Source organism: Lagenorhynchus albirostris, chromosome 15 (genome assembly GCF_949774975.1).
Source record: "Lagenorhynchus albirostris chromosome 15, mLagAlb1.1, whole genome shotgun sequence".
Classification (NCBI taxonomy): Eukaryota; Metazoa; Chordata; class Mammalia; order Artiodactyla; family Delphinidae; genus Lagenorhynchus; species Lagenorhynchus albirostris.
Genome location: NC_083109.1, coordinates 85,004,573 through 85,029,738, shown reverse-complemented (window position 1 = coordinate 85,029,738; position 25,166 = coordinate 85,004,573). Strand labels below are relative to the sequence as shown.

At 52.8% G+C, this 25,166-nt stretch overlaps 1 protein-coding gene across 1 annotated transcript in view; it reads left to right on the top strand.

Annotated features, from left to right (window-relative positions):
* SDK1 (sidekick cell adhesion molecule 1) overlaps nucleotides 1–25,166 on the top strand; it is an 817,812-nt gene that overhangs the window by 585,850 nt on the left and 206,796 nt on the right. Inside the window, exons 6-12 of the mRNA XM_060123048.1 lie at nucleotides 1,534–1,645; nucleotides 2,318–2,508; nucleotides 11,200–11,283; nucleotides 14,628–14,822; nucleotides 17,440–17,556; nucleotides 20,777–20,879; nucleotides 23,536–23,712. Coding sequence (XP_059979031.1) covers nucleotides 1,534–1,645; nucleotides 2,318–2,508; nucleotides 11,200–11,283; nucleotides 14,628–14,822; nucleotides 17,440–17,556; nucleotides 20,777–20,879; nucleotides 23,536–23,712 — 979 coding nt within the window. The remainder of the gene's footprint in view (nucleotides 1–1,533; nucleotides 1,646–2,317; nucleotides 2,509–11,199; nucleotides 11,284–14,627; nucleotides 14,823–17,439; nucleotides 17,557–20,776; nucleotides 20,880–23,535; nucleotides 23,713–25,166) is intronic.

Genomic DNA, 25,166 nt, shown 5'->3' with positions numbered 1-25,166 from the left:
CTCTCGGGGTCAGCGCGCAGGCGAGGCTGAGCCGCCCGCCGGGGTGGGGTGGGGTGGGGGCGGGGCGGGGGATTGCCCTCCGGGCGGCGACAAATGCTGAGCACGGGCTTCCTCTCCGGCGCCAGGCGGAGCGCTGATTCATGCCAAATTAGCACCTTGCTCGGCGACCTCTGCGCGCCCCGCTGCTTTCCTTCACTTCACATGACTGTTTGCAAATATTAGCAGCTCAGGTCATTTCTCCTCATCAGCGACTTTCACAGATGACAGGCAGGCATTCAGCCTTTGTCTCGAACGTGTCTGTACTCCGGCATCCACCGAGGCTTGATAACCAGCCCCGCGATCCCCAGTCTCACAAGCCGAGGGTGTCGGGCGTTGGGAAGGTCCCGGGGAGGCCCTGCCGGGCGTGGGGAGGGGAAGGCTGCCCGGCGCTTGCCCGGAGCCCCGAGGGCCTGAAACGGCCTCGCAGTAACTAGTCGATACACAGGGTTAAAAAATTGATTTGTTGGCTCTGCCCGCCTCAAGCTTTTTTTTCTTTTTTTAATTCACGTGAACCTTTAATTCCAGAATCTCATACTGCTTAGGCAGTGAAAGCCGGACTCAGAGCTGTGGGAAGTTGACTAGAGGCCAGTCCTCTTTTCTCCCCCTGCTCTCTCGCGATGCCCTGACCGCATTGCCCACAGCTGGAACCTTCCACGGTTCTCCTCAGCTGCTCTCACTGGTGGCGGGTCTCTGCAGCATGAGGTCCTCCAGGAAGCACTGGGCATTTGCTGTGATGTCAGTTTAGTTTTATTTCCAGCCTCTTCCATCTCCACCCTTTATTGAAAGTCCTGCTCTCGAAATGTGCGATCAGTCCTCATTTTCCCTAAATAAACAGTCGTAATGCGCACGTAGTTTAATTTTGATATTACTTGTATTTGAGAGAAAAGTGGCAAAAACATCTCGTGTTTTTTTTCTCCCTTGTCACCAGAGGTATGAGCTACGTCATTTATAGTTTGATACTCACACAACAGAGACGGAGTCGGAATAGTTACTTTTCAGAGAGAAGGGATTAAACATGCACGCACAGAACCGAGCACTTGGTTCATGGGATGTCTTTGCTCCGGGGACCACGTTCGGGCCCGAGTCAGAGAGCAGCCGCCTCCCAAACACACGCGTGCCCAGCAGAGGGCCTGATGCGTGAAATATTTGTGGAATTCAACGGATTTGAAAGTAGTGGGTAGACCAGGTAACTCAATCAGCAAAGTCTAAAATTGATAAAGTCAGCAAGCATTTTGGAAAATGCACAACAGTCTGAAGCCCTTTATGGGCACGATGTGTGGAGAAGCAGCAGGAGCTCTCTGTTCCCGTGGTTCCTGGGTGGGACATGTGTTTATGGACCAGGACCACACCGAGTGCCCCTCGAGGGCTGGGGTCGGGTCCCGAGGCGCTGGGTGTCCTGTCGGAGCAGCTGGACGGGACTCTCGTGTCATGTTCCAATCCTCACACCTTCTGTACTTCAGAGAGTTCCATGGGCTTCTGCTTTCTCTGCCGCAGGAGATGTTGGCGCGCCTGAAGCCGTGGCCCCTGTCATCGTGATCCCCCCGAGCAACAGAAGCGTGGTGGCCGGGTCCAGTGAGGCCACCCTGGAATGCGTAGCCAATGCCAGGTGCGTGCCAGCCCCCTCGCGGGGAGTGCCGACCCATGAGAACCCTCCCGCGTGTGGCTGGCTCTTCCAGCAACGGCGGTCTTGTTCATCCAGCTGGGCTGTGGGCACGGCGCGTATGGGAAGCTAGGACTCGGGTGTGCTGACCTTTCCCGGGCCTTGTTCTGCAGTATTTACATTGCACGTAATACTTATATTGGAAAGCAGCGCTTTCCACTTTAGCTCTGGGTCATGGTACAGGGTCTCTTCTTAGGTTCTGGCTGAAGGGGAGAGAGAGGAGCTTTGCTCTCCTTTGGGTGCAAAGGAAAGAGTTAATTCTCTTCTCCTCTGTTGTCGTAGGTGTTCTCAGCCCCATTAGTGGTCGCTGCAGGATGGAGTTCCCGTGATCACGCCTCCCGTGTAGCGCGTCCCCTAGCAGTATTTGTTTTATGCATTCTTTTCCTGAGCAAATGGAATCATTAGCACTTACGGTCCATTGCTGCTGCAATTAGCTATCCCTGCTCAATAGCCCTTGAGCAGACTGTGTCGCTGACGCGTGCCTTAAGGGAGTAGAGTAATATCTGGATTGAGTTTTGAATGTCCACTGTTCAACCCGCCATGGTTCCTGGTAGAATGATTATTATTGCCGTCTACATGATCCACAATTGTTGTCACTAAAGCCCTTCGTCCTCACAGGCCCATCGAGGAGCTGAGTGTGACCTGGAAGAGAAACGGGGTGAGAGTCACCCGTGGGCTCCACAGCTTCGGGAGACGCCTCACCATCAGCACCCCGACCTCCTCGGACATCGGGGAGTACGCCTGCGAGGCAGCGCTGCCAGGGAGTGCTTTCGAGCCCGCCAGAGCCAGAGCCTTCCTTTCTATCATAGGTGAGGCTCAAACTGGGACGCGGTGTCCTCTCTACCACAGGCGAGGCTCAGGCTGGGACGCGGTGTCCTTTCTACCATAGATGAGGCTCAAACTGGGACGCGGTGGCGTCGGCATCCTCGCAGGGCGGTGGCACACCCCAGGCCATGGAAACAACGTAGCTAACACCTGTGTTCCACCGCCTACTTTTAACCCAGCACACGGAAGTGAAGTTGAGTTTATCTCCCAGATTCAGCCTAGTCTTCTTTCCCAAGAATATCAATGCGTTAAGTCCAAAGAGTTGATGTTCTGAATACTCCCAAGAAACGTCCTTCTGAAAACTTCCAATCGTAAAGCTTGGGAAATAGAGTGTCGAAATCCTTGGCGTGTTTATCACCTCCCTGTGCTGGCCTTTCTGCCATGAGGCTTTTCTGTAACTCTTATTTGGCCGTTACGATCAATGTTCAGAGATTAATCTATGACCATTATTTTTTATTTTGTGACCCAGAAGAAAGTCAGAAAGTCTTGGGTGTCAACCTTTTGTTAAATTAGAAAGGGAGAACAGAGAGGCTTCCTAGAATCATGTGTTATTCTTAAACCAGGGAGAAGGGAGACAAAATTAGGCACATTTGAGCTGCTCTAAACGCTGGGAAATCTCTATGTTTAGGAAGGTGCACTGTACACAGACTAAGGGAATCCTCAGTCTATTTTCAGATTATGATAAGATTACATTAAATTGTGAGGCAAAGGCCTTTATTTCTCTTGTCTCTTCAGCTCCTATAATGTGTTTAGGCCTCTTCAGCGGCTGTGGTCACTGTCGCAGTGACCCATCTAGTGGCCACTGCTGATAAGAGGTGCTTCAGGGTCCACTCCAGGTGGGAGAATCTCTGCCTCTCTCCTCTCCATGCAAACAAGGCAGATTGAGACCAGGAAGGATCCCATGAGCAGAAAGCCCTTTGAGAGCAATCGCCCCTCACATAACATATTTTGCAGTTTGCCACTTTGCAAACTAAGGAAAAATGAAAGCTTGTGTTTTCATAAAAAATTATCTAGAGTGTGAAGAAATGCTGCATAAAAGGCGGTTTGCCTTGAGTGTGTCACATTCCTTTAAATCATTAGGAAGTGGCTCTGTGGCCTGAAAATGACTGCCAAACTCACGTGATGCAAAGCTGTCAGCCCCTCTGAAAGATGTGCACGAATTTTAAAAGTGTCAGAGAAGGCAGGTTTTGAGTCGCAAATCATTGCTGATTCTCCACTAGGGATCTGAGCTGATTCTCTGCTCCCTTTCTCAGCCACACTTTAGAGATGTCAGTACCCCATCCCCATTCCCGTCAAGGACCTTTCTGTCGGGGGTGATCTACAGCTACGTGAGCACAGCGCATTATAGATTGAACCCAAATTAAAATTGTAAACGTGTAAATCTCCAGCAGACAGGACTATATTGTGTTAAAACATTTCAAGGTAATTTAAGCAAGAGAAGAAATCTATCTCCCTGTAAACTAGAACGTTTGTTTCCATTATAATTCCCTTTTTAAAATATTTAAGGGCTCCCCTGGTGGCGCAGTAGTTAAGAATCCAGCTGCCAATGCAGGGGACACGGGTTCGAGCCCTGGTCCGGGAAGATCCCACATGCCGCGGAGCAACTAAGCCCGTGCGCCACAGCTACTGAGCCTGCACTCTAGAGCCCGCGAGCCACAACTACTGAGCCCACGTGCCACAACTACTGAAGCCTGGGCACCTAGAGCCCATGCTCTGCAAGCCACCGCAATGAGAAGTCCTGTGCACCGCAACGAAGAGTAGCCCCTGCTCGCCGCAACTAGAGAAAAGCCCACATGCAGCAACGAAGACCCAACACAGCCAAAAATAAATAAATAAATTTACTGAAAAAATCATTTTTAAATCTGTCACGTGAACTTGGGTTTTGCACTTCCATCTGGATTCCAGAGCAGATTGTTTCTGTATTCTCCTGAGTTGCCATCTCTCCGTGTTCCGGCTTTTAAAGGTACACAGACACACTCGTGTACCTTTATGATGTTCCTTTAAATCCCCTTTATTCATAAGAATTCGCTGTGACAGGTAGGATTTTGTGGTTGAATCATCCTGGGAAAGCCCTCAAGAGCCTCTGTCAATTCGGAGTGATTTGGGAGATTATAGCCCCGAGCCCAGCGATCGTGGAGGGAGGGATCCCCAGGAAACCCTGGTCCCGGTTCCACGGCCCCGTCGCCGGTGGAACCGTGCGGCGAATATCGACATGAACGTGCAGATGAAAGAAAGCAGACACAGACTGGCTTCCGTTTCCTCCTGTTTCTTGCTGATGAGACAAGACAGGCTGTCCAGCCCACCTGTCCAGTCGGCTGCCGCGTTGCTTAATTTCTGAGGTCTCCGCACGGCAGGGCAAGCAGCCTCCTGGGCTTGGCGGTCCACGGTCTCCTCCACCTGCCCTGCGGGGAGTCTGCGGCTGTTGCTTCGCCGCTTGTTTGCTTACCTGCCCACACACCGCACACCCCACGCGGTGGGACAGACGCCTCAGGGCCCGTTTCCTGACTGCGTTCTCTGGCCACTGGAGCCAGGGCTGCCCCTGGGTGAGGCCAGGGCACCCGCCATGTGGCAGGCTGGAAGTGCTGGCATCCACACCCCCCGGCGTGCGTCAGTCCAGCGCCACGTGGACTGGAGGGTCCTCAGCCCCGAGGTGGGGATGTGATTTGGAGGTTGGGGTCTTCGCTGGCCTCCAGAGTCTCCCCGCGGGGTAAACCCAGTCACCCACAGCGGGGGCCGCCTTGGCGACGCGCTCGTTTACAGCCGGCCTCCCGCCCTCCCGATGGTGTCCCCATCACCTCCCAGATAAACCACTGGCAGGGAACCCTCTCAGGTCTGCCTCTCAAGGAGGCCCACCCAAGACGTGGACCGTCGCCCTTCAGACCCCCGAGCACCTGTGCTTAGGATGAATGGCCTTTCCTGCCCGGGTCCCTCCTTACCTGCCTTGTGGGTCTGCGTGTCCCTCAGGACTCCGTCAGTCGTCACCACTTGCCTCTGTGACCTCTCAGACTTTTCACCAGGCAGAGGAGTGACGCTGTCCCAGCTCTTGTGCTACAGAGAGTGGACACTCTAGTGGGTCATTGATGCTCCGTGCATGACGGAACAGGCTGTGGAGACGGGACTGGGCCCAGGTTCTCACTGCACCACTCGCTGGCCTCTGCGGGCCTCAGCGTCCACGGCTGTGAAACGTGGGTGCTGCAGAAGACGATTCCAGCTCGTGTTGTGAGGACGATATGAAGTAACGGGCACGGAAGGACTGAAATGGCAGCTTTGGGAGCCGTGGGTAGGACTCTGCGGTGACACACGTCACCCTTAGTGCTTTACGTGCAGCGGTGACACGATGCATCTTCCACGCCTGCAGCCTCTGAAGTCAGCATGTGTCTCACGACCCATGGAAGCATTTCTTCTTTCTTGGGCGGAAACAAAACGGCGCCTCTTACCAATGCTGCAACGTCTCAACCTCAGTGAAACACGGCGGGTCCATCTCCCGTCCAGACTGACGGATCTGGTCCCACGCACAGCGCGGCCATGCATACACGTGTCCTGCCCGAGGCGCAATGCCTTCTTCACCCCCGCTCAGAAACTCGGGTGAGTGGGCATGACAGTTGTACAGAGCTTTCTCTGTAAACCTCAAGTCTATTCTGATTTTTTATACATACATCATGCAGAAACTCCAATATCTGAACTACTATTAAAATAACAAGTTACCTGTAATACCTCTCTGCTGATAGCAGCACCGTGACTGAGAAGTTGTTCCCCTAGAGCTGAGACTGAGCATCTCTTAGACGTTTGTTTGCAACCCAGATTCCTTCCTTCCTTCCTTCCTGTTCTCTTCCTTCCTTCCCTCCACTTGACACGGAGGTCTTTACTGAGTCGGCCTCCCCGAAGCTCTGCTGGTCCTGGCGTCCAGGGTCTTATGCGGAAGGCAGTCCCTTCACGCGGCAGCTATAGTTGCACACGGCGAGTGCTTACACACTCAGCAAGGCGGGGGGTGAGGGGGCTCCCCTGGGGTTGGCAGGAGAGGGGCTTTCACAGCAATTCGGGCCAGAAGAGAATCTTGCAGGGAGCATATAGTCCTCTCCTCATGGAGATTCACAGAGCACCTGCCTGCTAACTTGTTCACATCGGTTTAAGAAAAGCCTGAGATGTCTTTTTTTATAGTTTTCACATACGACCCCTAGTAAAGCACCCAAATTCATTATCGGCGTCCTGTCACCAACTGGAGAGCTTATCCGCATGGCATCTTACCACTGATTAAAGCTCAGAAAAGAGCTATCACAGAGCTGTTCCTTAAAACCAGAGGAAGCGTGAGACAGACCTCAGACGATGCTGGCGTGACTTGCCCCTGGATGCAGCACCGGCAGCTCCTGGTGCCCCGAGATGAGCAGGAATTCTGTCTGGGGAGCAGGGTGTGAACTCTCGCACACGCCGTCCAATTCCAGGCTCCCCTGCCATCCTCTGCTTCTCCGCTCACCCACCTGTCATTCACCAGCGCAGAGCGTGTGCCAGGCACCCAGCGGGAGTACCAGCCTGGGTGGCATGAAGACGAGTTAGATGCGTCTCCGCCCTGAAGGAGTTTCAGGGTCCTGAAGTCTGTGGGCGTCTCCTCTCTCTCTTCTCCAGTGGGCGGTTTCTAAGTGTCTTCTCAGAAATGATGGCAGGTGCTAAGACGCAGAGATGACCAAGACACGCTCTTCCCTGAAGCAGCCTCCAGCGTGGTGGGCGCATCACACAGACGTGGGTCATCGGTCCCAAGGGGTACGTGGGTGGGGCAGACCCAGCCCGGCTGCAGGAGAAGGAACACGAGGACTGGCCTTGCAGATGGGTATGAATTTGCCAACGAGGCAACTTGAGAAAGGCTGGTCCACGGGGAGGAGCCAGGACCAGTGACGGCCTTTGTGTTGCTCTTGTGAGAAAGGACCACAAACTCAACAGCTTAAAATAATACAGATGTGTCGCCTCACGGTTCCCGGCCTCCCGAGGCTGCAGCCGAGGCCGTGGCTGGGCTGGGCTCTTCTCCCGAGGCCCCGGGAGGATCCACCTCCCGGCTCACCCAGGGGCTGCAGAATCCAGTTCATGCGGTTGTGGGACTGGCCTGTTTCCTTTCTGGCTCTTGGGGGGTCTTTCTCAGGTTCTGGAGACAACCGGCATCCCTGGCTGCGGCCACCTTCATCTTCAGAGCCAGCAGCAGGCCGAGTCCTCACACCGCTGCCAGCTGGAGAAAGTTCTCTGCTGTTAGGGGTCCCTGTGATGAGACTGGGCCCGCCCCGCTGCTCTGAAATCATCTCCCCGTTTTTAGGTCGATGACCTCGGTCACGTCGGCAGAGTTCCCCTGCCGCGTAGCGTAGCATGTTCACAGGTACCCGTGACTGGGGGTGGACGTCTCCTGGGGGCATTCTGCCCACCCCAGTGGACAAAGGCACGCAAGCGTGGACAACAGTGGCGAGTCAAGGGCACACCACGGGCCCTGCCGCTTCCCGAGACGGCCGCTCTGGGAGAAGGGCAGACGGCAGAGGGGGCATCTCTGGGCTGTGCCGTGAGCCGGGGTTGCGGGGTGGATGGTGCAGGAGCCAGAGCCCAGCATCAAGGGCAGGAGAGCCTGAGGGATCCTAATTTGGGGGCTGCCTGGGAGGTATCCCTGCCTCAGGCTCTGAGGTCGGGGGACTGGAGGCTTGCCGTGCTGCCTGGAGGAGCTGCCCGTGGCCCCCGGGGGACGTGTGGAGGACAGCCCGCGTGGCTGGCCTCTTCTTAACACGCCGGTGTCACACGGGATGAGAACGTTTTCCTGACGGCTTCATATTGTTTCAAAAGAGGTGAAAGTGTTAGTTTCAGTCCCTGGTTTTATTGGCCTCAATCGCGATAAATTTTTAAGTCTAGTGCGCACCTGCGTTGGCAGGGTACCCTTTCTAGACAGAGTTGTTGCTGATTAGCTGAGACGCGCACTTGCCCTTTGAAGATCAAGTGGTTGAAAAGTCCGTGGCGGGGATGACTCGTTCACAGCAGGTTCTCCCCACCAGTCACCTCAGTCTTTCTTGGGTGAACCGCCCGGTGCTTTCCCCCACTGTTCTCCTTGTAGACAAGTGTACGCGGAAGTAGCCGAGGGCACTGCTGAGCTGGGCTGGAATACGGGGTCAGCAGGGAGAGAAGTGGTAACGTGCGGACGTGGGAGAGATGACGTTACCGTCGGAAGCCGCGTGCGTCTGGGAGGGCTTCGGCCGCCCCACGGCTGCGCTGAGGGCTCAGCGCCTGGAAGGCTTCCTGGAAGAGGCAGGGGAACCAGTAAGTGAGTGAGCAGACCCGGCCTCCCTGGCCACTAAAGCTTGCCTGGGTGTCGGCTGCGGAGGAGACACACAGCGCTCGGCCAGCTCCGGCAGACCGCCCGGCGGGACGTGCCCAGGGAGCCTGGCGGCTCTGAGCTCGGGGCCACAGAGGATATGGAGCCGTGAGCCCGGGGAACTGGCCGGGCGGGGATGACGGCGCTCGCAGAGGAGCCGCCCCGAGCAGGCCCGGGGGTCCCTAAGGCACCTGCAGCCCCAGAGCCAGGCCTTCCGTCAGCTCGGTCCAGCCTCAGGTCACCATGTGAGGAGGGCCCGTTGTCTCTGACCCTGGGGCCTTCCCCCCCCCAGCACTTGGGGAAGACCTGGGCGCTGCAGGGCGAGGGACAGCAGCACCGGGACATTGGCCAGGGTGCCAGACAGCCTCTGTAATCAGTGCCTCGGGGATTGTCTGGTCCTGTAGATGTTGAGCATGTCTATAGGTATGGGTTCTTCCCACCAAAGTGTGACTCTTGGAAGAATCTCGAGGGAAGCATGCTGCGTGGAAAAAGCCAGTTCCAAAGGTTACATACTGTATCATTTGATTTATATAACGTTCTTGAAAGGACAGAATTATAGAGATGGAGAGCAGATGCATGGTTGCCGGAGGTTCAGGATGGGACCTTGGGGTGGGCGTGGTTACAGAGGGCAGCGTGGAGGACCCCGGTGGTGGCGGGCCCGTTCTGCATCTTGACGGCGGTGTGGATGCACAGACCTGCACTGAGTCGTCCACACGAGTACAACCGAGACTGGGGGGCCGGGAACGTTGAATACAATAGGCTACACGTTTCACTGTCAGTATCTTGGTTGGACTATAGTTTCTGCAAGATGTCCCTGCTGAGGGGACACAAGGGATCTTTATTATGTATTACAAACGCGTGGGACTCTCCAGTGATCTCAAAATAAAAATGTTTAAGAAAGGAAAACTGTAATCCGTCATAGCAGATGTTGATGTTTTAACTTAGTTCTTTTCCATTCCCCGCACATCCCTTTAACCAGACCACAGCGGTAGATATCAGCTTCAGCATTTGCTGATGAGAATGGGGCGTGACCTGCACACCAGGGCCTCGGCAGGGTGCAGCTGCTGTGTAGTTAGAGCACAAGCAACGCTGTTGTCATTGTTAGGGATGAAGGAGGCACGGCTGAATGTGCACGCGTGAGTGTGCACGCAGGAGTGTGCAGTGAAGACCAGCTTGAAAAAGAGACATAGGATCTCTGCAGTATTTCTTGAGGCCTGGTCTCTGCACACACACAACTCAGTGGAGAATCTGCCTCCGTCTAGTGAATTTGCAGCCCTGGCCTCAGCCAGACTGGTTCCTTCAGCAGATTGTTTCCGCTTGAGCGATGCAGGTAATTGCAGGATTGATACCTGACTGCTTCCAGCGAGGAACCTTCAGCCTTGTCTCCTTAATCATCTCCTTGAAATGCTAAGTTTTCATTTCTCTTTTTGGTCTTTTAGGTCCCACCCTGTTTTAACGATACAGTCCATACAAGATATAGCCAAGCTATAGTATCCACATTCAACACAATTACAGTGGAAATAAACCACTCTGGAAGACAGCGCCCAGAAATTATCACACAGCAAGTGAATACAACGGCCCTTTGTTATCACGATAATGAAATCACTACTACCTTAATACTCCTCGAACCTGGCCTTGCCACCGTTGAATTCCTGCTGAATAAACTGAGAAAAATACTGCAGTTTAGTCTCCAAGGAGATTCATCGTTTAATACAAACAACCGCTGCTTGTCTTGCTGTTGAGCAGGAAGGCGAGCAGGGTGTCTGGAGCTATGCGAGTGGTTGGGTTTCCTTTGCTACTGAAGATGGACGAGGGGCCCATTTTCTTCTTCTCTTAGCTATTACTTTGCATTCCACTGAAGTATTAAATCTATATTTTGGAGAAGAAGAACTGCTAAGACTTTAAAAAATATGTTAATAGGCTGCCCCGTTCCCTGAAACAGGCCGGGCGCCTGTCTGCCGTGCTTTATTTAACATGCTTCACGAGTTGTTGTTTAGTTTAGATACTGAAGCAAACTAGACTATAAAATACTGTGCTGTAAATATAAACCTTTATGAACCTCACGGGATAGTCCTTCTAAAATATGACTTAAGACATTCCATTATTCAAGCCCATGAACTGAAATGTAGCCAGTGCCCTGAGTAGTAATTTGCCTTCCAGAACCTTAGACTGTAAATTGCCTTTGGCCTCTGCGCACCGAATTCTGAGTCTGGGTGCACGATGGTAACTAATGAAGTTTTCAAAAATAGTTTTTAAAAGGAGCTCAAACTCTTGTAGGCTGTGAGGGTCTTCTGAAATACACCTCTTTGGCTTACGGGCTGTTTTGGTTTTTTCTTGTTTAAAGAGCCGCCGTACTTTACTGCGGAACCTGAGAGTCGGATTTTAGTGGAAGTAGAAGAAACCGTGGACATCGTGTGTGCAGCCGTGGGTGAGTGCGGGAGCCGCAGGGCAAGCAGCGACGTGGTGGAGGAACAGAAATGGCGTCTCCAGGGAGAGCCGTCCTCTGGACAGCGACGGGTTGACTGTGGTGATTAGAAACGGGGCCGTTGGCGTGGAGTGGAACTCAGTTGCTGGGCATGTAACCTGCAAAGCGGGGATAATAATCCTTACCCAAGGGAACAGCAAGGAAGCCTTCACCCTGTCCGTCCCAACGGAGAGAGATGAAGTCCTGTCCCCTTGCCTCCCTTCAGAGGCTCTGATTCTGCAAGAGCCCTAAGACTCGGGGCGGGAAGTTCATTCTCATCCGTGGGGTGAGCGGGACTGGTGACCACGCCCACTTGAGAGAAGAGAGATCGTTCCCACTTCTCAGATAGGAAATCTTCTGTTTTTCCACCCTCTCAGCTTGGAGTCGACTTTTCCTTTGTTACTCAGGGAATTCTACCTCTCGCCCCGAGCCTCGACCCCCCTCGTTGTCCCCTGTTCCCATTTCGTGTCCAGCACACAAGTAGTTACGCTAAACGCCCCGACAGAGACGGGCTGTCTGTGGCGATTTCACAAACAAAACTTCATGAGTCCTCTGGAGATTGTCAAGTAAGGAAAAGGACCCTTTATGTTAACACCTGTTCATCTTAAGGGTGGGGTTTTTCTTCTAAGAGTTTGGCGGGCGAGGATTCCTAACAATTCTGTAAATCTTCATGACAGCTGCGTAAGGGAGCGATCGTTACGTCCCTCTATACATGGGAAAACACCCCTTAAGAAGCAAAGCTAAGTAACGCGCTCGAAGCGCGGTCAGGACAATGAAGGAGACACCTTCAGCTCCGCCCGCGGTCTGGCGCCAGGGCGTTTGCTCACTGAGCCCCGGACAGGCAGCCTGCCTCGGGCCACGTGTTGGTGGAGACGGGATCGAAACCCACAGGCACCAGCTCCAAAGCCAGTGCTTAGGCCTGGACCCTGAGAGCCAAGGCCCTGGGACTCGGAACAGATAACACCGATCTGCAGGTCACTTTCCATTTCTGGGAAGGAGTGGGAGTGCCACTCAGGACAGTGTTGAGTGTCAGCGTAGAGAGGGGCGTCCGGCCAAGAGTCCCCTCCCGTCCCCTCCCCTCCCCTCCCCTCCATCCACTGAGCCTCTGCCACAGCTGCTCCCGCCCAGAAGAGTCATTTCCTTACTGGTTCTGGTTCCCAGTCCCGCCAGCTCCCAGGGTGCAGTCTCCATCCCCGCTCTGCTTCTCTTCTCCGCTGCTGGGGCTCAGGGCGGGAGAAGACAGGAATGAGAAGAGTCCTATGAAGTTCAAGTGGAGATCTTTGCTGCATTGTTCTCTCTTCTCTATCAACACCAGCTTTTTAAGGCCAACAACTCTTGTGAAAGTGAAGCTACAAAATATTTAGAGTGCTGATATTTTGGAAACGAGAATCTACGATACTGTGGGGATAAGAGTTCTGTTTATGACATTAACTTGCCCCAAAATAGATATACTCCTAGTTCCCCTATATACTAACAACTATTTTTCAATAAATGACAATGTTAGGCTCTCCCCTTGACAAGAGGGTGCTTTTCTGGCCTGATATCTGCAGAGTAAACTGCTTGTTAAGTACACGCTGATAAATATACGCTGAACGGGTCTTTCAGCCTTGCATGGCCATCATATAATTTACTTCTTTCTTTTGACAATGCAACTATAGCAGCATGTGAAGTGGTTATTCTTTATGAAAACTACATTATGTAATTGCTATTATGAGAGTTTACATGGATTGCTTATGCCTTTACCTTGCAATGGATTTTTTTTTAATTTCCTGATTTAATGAAAGGTGACAGGAAGCATAATTTAGGCAAAGAACAGAATCTGAGAATACCTTCTCTTGAAATATTCCACGACATTAACTTTATTTATTAAGGAAGACATCTTATACCTACATAGCATCTTAAGGCAAGGGATTTGGGTGTGCCTTTCAGCATGAATCACATCAGGATATTTTATTTAAATTCATTTCCTATTTAGGGAGACTGAGGCATAGCGCCATCTGAGATCTAGAAATAAGCCCAGACGTTCTGCACTTCCCGCAGGGCCACAACAAACACACTGTGCCCCCCGGAGCCCAGAACTCTTGTCTTGAGTGCCGTGGTCTCGTTCCCTGGACGGGCTCCCTTGTCTACCCTCCCTGGATAACCTGACCCTGCTCAGGTCCAGGAAGAAGGAGAACGGAAGCAGTCTTCCCTCAGCTGGTTCCCCGAGGCTCCCGGAAAAGCCACCAGGAGGAGGAGCCCGGTGTGTCCCACGCAGCGAGGCCGCCAGGAAATAGTGCATCATCGCCTGGTTACCTGCACTGACCACACCCATTTGGGGGACGAGCAACAGAGGTCCTCGTGCTCCCGGGCTAAGGACAGTCCCTTCATCGACAACCTGGGTTCTTCCCCAGTGACCTTGTCCACCGCATACGCCCCATCCGACCCCAGCCTCAACCTCCTTCCAGGTGGCGAGACCGCGAGCAACTCCAGTCTCACGGCCTGGAGGCCTAGGTCTGCCCCGTGAGATCATCAGGATGAGGAAGGGGCACCCAGGAGGGGCAGCTGGGCCCCGAGCCCCAGCGTGGCCCTCGCCCTCTTGGTCGAAGTCTTGGCTGTGATCTCAGCTCACTCCGCTCTTGGGTACAGGGTCCGGGGCCAAGGTGACTTCCTGCAGCCACAGCGTGGACCTCTCGTGTCTCCCCGGCCTGAACCAGATGCACCTCCCGTGCTTATCCCTTTACCTAACCGATCACTGCCGCGGCACAGCGCGCTAGCGGGTGGTCAGCGATATCCCGCTCCTTAGAGCTGTTGCCAAGCCGGTGCGCGCCGGCACTGGCCTTAGTTGTGGCGACGAGCAGCGAGCGGCTCTGTCCGCGCGCGCCATGGGCCGGGCCCCAGGCGGTACTCGTGTACTGACCCAATTAACCTTCACAGCCACCTTTGAGGTCGCTGTGACCCTTGTTCCCTGCGGGGACAAGGCGGGGTTAAGTGTTCTGCCGAGTGGCACAGTCTCCGCCCTGGTGACCCTTCCCGAGCCCGAGAGGCAGAGACAGAGACCTTCCTCCCAGCCCTGCCCGAGGTCAGTCGCGGCCAGAACCATCTGGACAAGAGCACAGGCGTGGGAAGAGCCGGGAGGGTCTGCAGCTGCCCCACACCGCCCCCTTCAGGCCTCGCCCACCCCGTCTTCACATACGATGAGAAAAATGACGCCTCACAGGGTGCTGGGAGGGACGACTAGATGAGAAAATGCCCGTTGAAATACTGCCATTTAGCCCTCACGTAAGGAGTTCTTGAAGCTGAACGATTTTTGTTTCCCTTCTGCACAGGGGCCCCTCTTCCCACCCTCCGGTGGTTCAAGGACGCGGTCTCCATCAACAAGCTCCAGAGCCCTCGATACCACGTGCTGTCAAGTGGAGGCCTGCGCGTCCAGAAGCTGCGTCCGGAGGACTCAGGAATCTTCCAGTGCTTCGCCAGTAACGAGGGCGGGGAGGTCCAGACCTACACCTACCTGGACGTCACCAGTGAGTACTACCCGCTGCAGAGCCGGCCTCCCCAGTCCTCGCCCCATGGACATGTCAGAAAACACCAGTGTCTGTTCAGCCCGAGCACCCCCATCCCGGCGCTCCCCCCGGCCCTCTGGAGCCTTGGCCTTCCCAGCCCTTGAACACACCGCTTTGCTGAGACATAGGAACACACTCCCCATTTTTCTGGACAGAACTGGAAAGACGGTTAGTGAACAGCAGCTCATCCCGCGTCTTTTTCTTTGGATCTTTTTTCCATTTTTTTATATTCATTCTCTATTTTAGTTTTATTGAACAATTATAGTTCTTTTGTGACTTTCTTTTATTGTCCCAGTAACAGAAATACTTTGGCCCTCTGAAAAATGAAGTAAAGGTAAAGGTTTTTATTATATGTGCGGGTTTTCTCTTTAACCTCCCATAGTCGCAATGTTGTTCTTCTAAAACGAAGTAGGATTTAGTGATTAGGGAACCCTACCTTTCACGTCTGCCCTTTTGGAAGCAAAATGCTGAGAGCCGTCGGAGAAAGCAGACTGGTCAGCGTGTGCGTGGCCAGTGGCTCTCGTCAGCCAGAAGTAGGAAGGGACCGACGCGATCCTGAAATATTCACGCGTATGTTTTGGTAAACTAGGGGTCATTTCCTCCAGCCTTGGCTGGGGGTCAAATTTCCCCTCCGTTGTGGAGCATAGGAAACCAGTATCACTTCAAGCAGCAGAGATAATACTGCGGACTTAAGCCAAAAACTGTGTTTTGATCCATTAGAATGATTTCAGCCTGTTTGGAATAGTGGATGTTGTAGGGCAGGGATGGGCAAGCTTTTTCTGTACAAAGCCAGATGGTGCCTGTTTTCGCCTTTGAAGGACGTGGTTTCCGTTGCTGCTCCTCACCTTGCTGTCGTAGCCTGCAGGCAGCGCAGACGGTTCTGAGCAGACGTGGCTGTTCCACAGAACTCCGTTATGAAAGCAGGGACAGGCTGGATTAGGCCCAGGCTGGTGGATTGCAGACCCTGCTCTCGGGAGAGACCCAGGGCAGATCACCCGACTTCTCTCAGACTCAGTTTTCTTTTCAAAATGGAACCAACCAGCCCAGTTCACAGGGTTCTTAGGAGGATCGGTTTGGAAATTTAAATGAAAGTGCTACTTCACCTGGTTACCATGACAACTGGAGAGTGAACAAATAAATGCGTGATAATGGTAATGCTGCATGTCTGTTTTGTAAGTACGGGGTTTGGCAAAAGGGATTTTTTTTTAATTAAAGTACTTTTAGTGAAAGAAAAATAGTGTGTAAAACAATCAATATTTATTCGTTCACTTAACAAGCGTTTAGTGAGCACCTGTGTCAGTTACTCTGGGCCCGTGAGGCGCGGGGACAGAGCTAAGAGGATGCTGCGAAGAACAGGTTCTCGTGCTTCCAGGACGGAGGGTCCTGGGGGAGGGGAGAGACGGCAGAGGGCGCTGGGGGCCCTACAGAGGAAGACTAGGCGAGGCCCAGAGCGGCCAGGGAAGCTCGTTGGAGGGCGGGCGCAGGGGGCTGGGTTCTCTGAGATGAGAGGGTTATTACTGGAGCTGAGGCCTGCAGGTGGGGAGGACGCTGCCCTGCAGAGCCTTGGAGAGGTGCGTGCCACGGTGCAGGTGGGGGCTGCAGGGGCCCGACAGATGCGCGGAGGGACAGGCCGGCCCAGGTGTGTGCGGGCACAAGGGGGCGAGTGGGGCCTTCGCGGCTCTGAGGTGGGCACTGGCCGGGCGTCGTCTGAAGCTTTCAGAGGGCCTCCGCACCTGGTGTGGGGGGACAGTGAGGGGACGAACGGAAGAGACCAGTCGGGGGGCCCCCACGTCATCCAGGGGTTCGCACCAGAGGTGGACGCCCAGCGGGGAGGGAGGGCAGAGGCGGGCGGCTGCCCCAGGGTCCACTGGGCCTGCCCGCTTCTGCCCCGGGGGCATTGGCCCAGGCACCCCAGAGACCCTGACACAGGGTTTGGGCGCTGCAGGTCACGGCTGGGACTCAGGGGTTCTGGCTTAATCTTTCGCAAAGTAGTGCAGAGTCAGCGGAGTCCTCCCCGAAGCCGGCCCGAGCTGCCGCTGTCTTCCTGGGTCTGACTCAGGGCTGCTGGAAGCTGGAGGCCCGGGCGGTCCCCCGTGAGCAGGAAGACCCAACGCTCCCCCCAGGGATTCTTCTCTGAAGCCCTTGGAATCTGGTCGTTTTAACTTTCAGAACGGATCCTAAGAAGTATCAAAGTGTCATCTTTAGGACGATGTAGGATATTCAGAAACTAGCTTTTTCCTTTTTCTTTACATAATGAAAGCAGCTTGTTTGATTTATCTAAATAAACATCTCTCTTCTCTTTAACGTCGGTCAAAAACAGTTCTTCCTGCTCTTCCCCACTTGTGTGTCCATTACGTCACGAGACCATATTTCTCTTCAGGCTGTAAACAAAGATGGTGATGCCTGGGAGACGGGTAGTGGAGGGTTGTAGTCTTCCTGAAAGGTTTCCATTTTTCATCGCTCAGTTATCTCTGTGTTTAGTTCTGTAAAAGCCCAGGTGGATGACTCCACCAGGCTGGCTTGAGCGTTTCCCAGGGACGACGCACTGAATATTTCACTGTTCACCTCCTCTGCCTAGATGTCGCCCCAGCCTTCACCCAGCTTCCGGCGGACACCACGGTTACCGACGGGACGACAGCCGTCCTGAGCTGTGAGGTGTCCGGGGCTCCCAGGCCGGCCATCGCGTGGAGGAGAGGTAGGCGCTCGCACCTGCTGCAGGGCGCGGCCGACGCAGCAAGTGAGCCCAGCGGCCCCGCGTTGTGTTGGTTATTCTCACTCATTCGTTCGGTAAAGAGTAAAAATCCATTGACTGAGCACCCACCAGGGGCCGATGCTAGGGGCACGGGGAGGGGTCAGACGAGCAAGACCCCTTAAGCTCTGTGCAGCTCACAGCCTAGAAGAGGAAGCACGTTTCTGTACACCGTGTGAATGGTGCTGTCCTCCGTCAAGCCCTTCACCGGGTGCCCCGGGCCCGACGGGCTCTGGATTTCAGCTGCAGCTTCCCCTTTGTGAATGCAGGAGTGCTTCCTTGGTAATAGTCACAGTTAAGACTACATCCGCCTTCATTTCTAAGAAAGTTGCTCTAGCACAGGATCGCTTGCGTCCTCCGCAGCTTGACGTGTGTGGCTCTCTTAATCCGACTGTAGTTTCAGTTCCTGTGAGGAGTGGTGTCACATCTTGGGCTCTTTGCAGCTCGTCTGCAGCCCTGTCTACACATTGAGCACACCTGCCACTAAACGAACAGCGCACATAGTCTGTCCTTAACGAACCGCGGCTGAGTTGGGTTCATCCTCATCGATTAACTGGTCATGCTTAGGGGACTGGATCTGGGAGAAACGTCAGAACTTACATCTGTTTTCACTCCCAGAAAACCAGTCGGTGGCTTCCCAACTCGTGCACTGGGGCCGTGGCTTATGAAGATCTGCGAACCTACAGATTAATCAGAAAGAGGGGTTCTTTCATTTTATATATTTTCTTTTTGTCTTTCCTGATTTAGAATGTAATAATGGCTTTATAGAGAAAGTTTTCAAATGCATACACGTATAAAGAAAGCTCAGAATCAGTCACCCAAAGGAAACAATCACATACATGGATCATAACTTGTGTAACCAAATCTCTCGACATTGGACGATTAGGATGCTCTTGGTTTCTGTTATTCTAATGAACGCTAAAGCGAACTGCTTTGGTTACTTTTGTGCATCAAGTTTCCGCCTTCTTCTGATTATTTCCTCACGTTATCTTCTTGGGTGCGGCCAGAGCACTACCTTCTCTCGAACGTTGCAGTTCTCACGTTGCTGTTTTGTCTGTCGTCCCCAGGAAACCACATTCTGGCCAGTGGCTCTGTGCGAATTCCCAGGTTCACGCTCCTTGAGTCTGGGGGTCTGCAGATCACCCCTGTCCTAATCCAGGATGCCGGCAACTACACGTGCTGTGCAGCCAACTCCGAGGGCTCCCTGAACGCGTCTGTCACGCTCACCGTGTGGAGTAAGGACCACAGCCCGTGTGCAGCTCTCTGTTAATAATGGTTTAATCAGCGTGTCATCTGTGCTCGGGGATGTCAATATATGCCCTTGGACTCGCTAATCCAATCAAAGGAGAATCATTATTTTTACAACTAATTTGGAGAAATCTGTTGAGTAATTAATTTTTCAGCTTCTAAAAGAATAATTAGAAAATGTCTTCAAAGATTTAATGGGGACGTTTCAGGAGAGAGAAAAGATTAACTTTTTAACCTCAGTAGAGTAGGGATATTACCCCCAAAACTAGCTCAAATAAAAAAAAACCGGATAGGTTGGCTAATCTTATAAGCATCACGTAAGAAAAGTGGACCCAGGTTGAAAATCCCAGAGAAAGCATTTTTTCTGTACTATCATTATAGCCAACTAAAACATTCCTCGTCTATTAAACATGGATGTTTCCTCTATGTTAGGAGTGAACTGAAGGATCTTTGTGGTTCCTCCAGCTTTTCTTTCTCTTTATTTTATCTAGAACACGGGTTTCTGAAACGCAGAATAAATTGTCCTCCAGAACGTAAGGATTGGATTACCAAGTGTTTAGCTTCACTGGCTGATAAACTTTTCTCTCTCTGCTTCATGCATACCTGTATCACTAAAAAATTATTGTTCAAAGAAGCAAGAGACGGTCAGGGCTCACTAATAGATTTTTGTAAAGCCGTCTATACGAGGAGAGAAATTTTTAACTTGCCTGAGTGACTAACTTGTTAAAATGCCATCCTTGAGGAAAAACGAAATTGTGCTTTGTTTCATGTCTGCTTAGCGTTTCCTATGATATAGTTGGTCCGCTTCGATAAATGACCCTTTCTCATTTATTAGGTGTTCTAAAAATATCACAAGTTTAAAAGGAATGAATCCAAATCCTCCAATATTGTTAAGCACTGAAAAAGAGCTTTTGTTCCATTTGGTGGTCTGTTCTATCAACCACATCTGATTCATCCAGTGTCCCCAAAAATTAACCATAAATTTAAAAGCTTGTGGAAAACTGATGTCTGCATCTCTGTAGGTCCCTCGCCGGAAAATTTTGTGGATCTGCTGAGATTCAAAATTATAATGGCACTAGACTGGTTGGTGCAGTGCTGTGTGGCCGGCAGGGGTCTTCCCAGGCGTCACCTACTCTGTTCTGTCCCAGCGTGAGTGTAGCAGCGCCCCCTTTCATAGACAAGAAGACTAATAAGCTTAGAGGCGTTTCTCTGGATGCCCCCCTGGTAAGCCGTCGGGCTGGGCGCTGAACCCAGTCTCATGGCTCCAAGTTCCGTCTCCTTTCCTGGTGCCCGAGCGGCGCCCTCCCGAGAGGTGTGCAGCGTGGGGACACACACCCCAGGGCCGTCTCCAGGGCCTTGGCCCTGGCAGCTGTGGAGTGTCGGGCGGCCGCAGGTCCGGACGATCTTGCAGGCCTGCACCTGGCACCAGGCCCCACTGCTTACTGGCCCCGTGGCATCAGGCAAGACCCTGTACTTGTATCAGTTTTCCTTCCTGATGACTGGGAAAAGGATTATCACAGCCCTCACAAGACTGTTGTGAGGATCAATTGAAACAGCATAAATGAAAGCACTTTGCAAAGTCATGACGTGCTGTGTAGACAGTAGAAATTACCAGAATGTTGACAATCTTGGGAAAGAATCCAGGGTGTAGAACCCGCTAACCGTCTGCATACGATCTTCCTTCTTGTTCCCTTCCGGAGTGTCTGAGGTCCGGGAGTGACCTGAGACGGGCTGGGGGAGGCGGACAGGCTTGCTTTCAATTCCCTGAACGTTTCTGGGTGCTTTCCATGTGCACTGGTTTTGCCGAGCTAAGAGAAAACTAGGAGGTTTTGATGTCAGATGACCAATTCGTCACCCCCTGAGGGAGGAAACGCTCAGGCACGTAATCTTGTCTGAGTCGCGACTTGTGTCTTTCCAGATCGAACGTCCATCGTGAACCCTCCGGAGGACCGCGTGGTGATTAAGGGGACCACGGCCACGCTGCACTGTGGGACCACCCACGACCCCCGCACTTCTCTCCGGTCAGCTCGGTCAATTACAACGTTTGGGGCTCATTAGTATTCTGGGAGCTGGGGAACTGAAGTAGAGATGAGAAGGGAGAATTTCAGAAACTTTGATTCCAGCCGCAGATCCCTGATTAGAGCATCTTACAGTTCTGGGCTCCATCATTAATCACACAAATCCCATTTTCCACTCCAGCCTTATGTATTATTTACAGTGAGCTATGTTCCACTTCATGACTTCAATACAGCTTTTCATGATTTTTCTGCCAAGGTTAATACACTATCTGTAAAACGTACTTGTCAGAGGCCGATACTTAATGAGAGAAAAATCCAGAGGGATCGAATGGGATTTCAGCAGTGTTTGTGCTGGGGCTGTGCTAGCCTCGAGGGGTTTTCTCTACTCCAAGGATGGCGCCACTGTGTCATGGGGAGAGGGAGTTCCGCATGGAAGAAAGGCACCTGCGGTTATCTAACACACTTAGAGGAAACTGCGGGGAACCAGGGGACCCAGAGGACGTGAAGGGCCACGAAGTGGGTGGTGACACCTGTCTTTGTTTGACTCAGACGGGGACGGTCGTGATGAAGAACGTGACAGCCCAGGTAGACACGCGGCAGCAGACACAGCTGGCTGTCGGTGGCGAGCTTCTTCCCAAAGGGCTGCCACTTTCAGAATAGTTTCTAATTTTCAGAACCAGCCTTGAAAATGAATCTAGAAAGAAAGATGCAGTCATCCTAGTATTTTCACTCTGGCCTTAGCCCCAAAGGCATGCAGTTAGCCAAATGATAGAATCAAGATGCCCTCCTTTCTGGAACATTTCACACTGAGCAGAGGGAGGTGGCTGTCGACGTTTACATACGTTACTCACCGGATTTGGAGACTAAGCTGTTTCCTCACTCTTCCTGGGCAGGTGTTTGACAAATCGTGAATTTCCACATCTCTACCTGTCTCTCTGGAGTTTCCCCAGAGCTCAGAAACCAAGTTTGCTTTCGTTACAAGAATGTTGAATGCAAAACGAAGAAACGAAAGCCAACAAGTTAGAGATTACCTGGAGAAATCTAGGATTCTAGGAAGGAATTCATTCGTTTCTAAAGGACTTGGGAGTGTCACCGAACGAAGGACAAATGAGCCAGTTTTCTGCTACCCTAAGGGCACACCAGAAACCCCCTCAGATCTTTGTGGTTTTCTTGTAACTTCTTTAGTGTGATTAAACAGACAAAATCGGAGCTTCCCTCCTGAGAAGGAAGTAGGCGGCTTCCTCTGGGGCACCCCTTGTCCTGGGTTCCTTTGCCCCAAGGAGCACCTGGCCCTAAGGGACACTGGCCGCCAAATGCTGCTCCCCAAGTGAGCAGCTGATTCACTTCCTTCTGGTGGAGACAATCCTGCTCTGTCTGGGGGTAATTGCAGAGGAGCAGTTTGTAAATGTCTGTGCTCTGTGTGCATTAAGCCTTTAAAGAATGGGGTGCATTCTGGAAATCCAATCCAGTACTTTGGAAAGGAAAGCCAGCACTTTGATCTCATCCAGCCGTGACTAGTGAGGGGCTGGACAGGCTCTTAGTGGAGTCTACATTTGAAAAGAAAAATGTGCTAAAATGTCATAAGGAATTAAAAGAGAAAGAAATGCAGTTTTAAGGACAGTCTGCCAGAATGGTTGGATTTTTTTTAACATTTTTATTTATATTAGATTAGATTAGATTATTTATTTATGGTTGCACCGGCTCTTAGTTGCAGCACGTGTGCTCCTTAGTTGCGGCTGGCAGGCTCATTAGTTGTGGCATGCGAACTCTTAGTTGCGGCATGTGGGATCTAGTTTCCTGATCAGGGATCGAACTCACGTCCCCTGCATTGGAAGGCAGATTCTTAACCACTCTGCGACCACGGAAGTCCCCAGAATGGTTGGATTTTAAGAAAACGTGTACGGGCACACCCTGGGGACCTTGCCCCCTGCCCAGGCTACACTCTTGTCCCCCAGAGACCTTCCTGCAGGAGCGGGAGGTACAGTTGCAGTGGTGACACCGGTGGTCAGGAGCCCTCAGACTCCCCGTCCTGAACCCAAAGACAGACGAATGTCTGCACTTGTCTTTTTCTCCTGTTTTAACTTCAGCATCTATCTTTGTATTGTGACAAGACATCTGGTCACTTTTCCTTTTTTTTTTTAAGATGTAATTCACATAGTATTAAATATCACCCTTTTAAGAGCACAGTTTGGCAGTTTTTACTGTACTCACAAGGTCATCAGTTGCTTGCTTTTTTTTTTTTTAATAAATTTATTTATTTATGGCTGTGTTGGGTCTTTGTTGCTGTGCACGGGCTTCTCTAGTTGTAGCGAGTGGGAGCTACTCTTCCTTGCGGCGTGCAGGCTTCTCATTGTGGTGGCTTCTCTTGTTGCAGAGCACGGGCTCTATGCACGCGGGCTTCAGTTATGGCGTGTGGGCTCAGTAGTTGTGGCTCACGGGCTCTAGAGCGCAGGCTCAGTAGTTGTGGCGCACAGGCTTAGTAGTTGCCCTGCGGCACGTGGGATCTTCCCGGACCAGGGCTCGAACCCGTGTCTCCTGCATTGGCAGGCGGATTCTTAACCACTGCGCCATCAGGGAAGCCCCAGCTGCTTGCTTTTTAACAGACAGGGAAGGATCAGCGACTGGGGTCCTAACTCAGGACTCTCTGCTTGACCCACAGCTACGTGTGGAAGAAGGACAACGTGATCATCACCCCATCTGGCAGCTCCAGGATTGTGGTGGAGAAGGACGGGTCCCTCCTCATTAGCCAGACGTGGTCGGGCGACATTGGAGACTACACCTGTGGAGTCATCTCTGAGGGCGGGAACGACTCCAGGACAGCCCGCCTGGAGGTGATGTGAGTATCGCGGCTGCTCCGTGTTCACAGTGTCAACCCTCCCCCATGTGACCATCACGTAACACGCGTGATGGGTCGCAACCCAACAGTCAGAGGCCACCGCCTTGGGTCTCAGGCACGTACACTTACAGGGTTGGGGTTTTTTTGGTAACCTTAAAATGATAATATGTTCAGCTTCGGTTTAGATGGTTTAATTATTGGTTTTCCTCCTCATTGATCCCTTTTATCACATTCTCTGCATTGAGCCCATATCGTTGTAGACTGTTTAACCACACCGTGTGTAAGTGACAGCAGGTCCACTTTTCCAAGTGATGCCCGTCCGCAGCTTCCGGTCAGTGTCGGGTTGGCCCAGGTCCCAGGAAAGCCAGCGGCCTCTCTGTGAGCCCCGTTCCCTCTCCCTGGGCCTTCCTGGGGGTGGGGGCCGTGGGAGCCCTGGTTGCGTCCACCTCTGTGCTCCGGGCTCATCCTCCCACAGCTCCCTCTCCGCACGGGCAGGAAGCTGAAAAGCCTGCTGACCCGGTGTGTTTTTCCGACATGTATTTATCTGCTTTTTAAAAATGTTGCCCCCCAGAGATGTTCCCCCAGCCCATACGCACGGAAGTCAAACCGGAAACTAGAGAAGCGGGGCAGGGCTGGCCGGGCAGCAGCCCCTCTGGTCGACAGGGGCACGCTGGCCGTCAGGAAGGGCCTGTGAGAGGATTGAGCGGTCTTTCCCACGGGACTCTGCCCACTGCGATCCAGGAAGGCTTCTACAGGCAAAATTCATTCCCTGAAATAGGCTGTGAACGCTGAGTACAGGGCCATGTCTCATTTGCCTTTGAATCCCCAGGCCTGGCCGAGGGAATTAAAAAGGAAAAGGAAGGACGCTTGCTCAGTGCTGCACCCAGGGCCCCCCGTGTTGGCTGCACACAGACCTGAACAAGCAGCTCTCTGCCAGCCTGTGCGTGGGATTTGACGGGTTAATGACGGGCAGCTGCTAGTCCAGAAAGGCCGGCTGTTGGATCTGCGGCACCTGGGAAAGCGCCGTTCTACCTCCAGGCTGGCCTCCCCAGGATGACCTTGTGCTCCGCAGAGGTTAGTCACCTGTTGTGATCAAAGATCACCCAGTTGCCTTTCGGCCCTAGAGGACCAGTGGGGGTCTCCCCACCCTGCCTCTCGCCACTGGACCCGCTGACCCTGGGCTCTTCCTGCCCTCCTGGGCCCCCGGGCCCCCATCCAGGGCACCTCAGCCTCTGCTGCCTCCACGGCTTGGCCTGGCTCTTCTGTCACCTCCCCCTGAAGGGTGCGCCCCTCCTCTGGAATCAGCGCAGGATCCCTTCCTGCCCCCGGGATGCAGGCTGTCTCTCCCGTGCTTCCCAGCACCTGCTCCGCCCTCGTCAGCACCGATCACGCGGGCGACTTCTTCCCTCTTGAAGTAGAAGGGTGGCACAGCTCTGCATTGTGAGTGCCTGGCA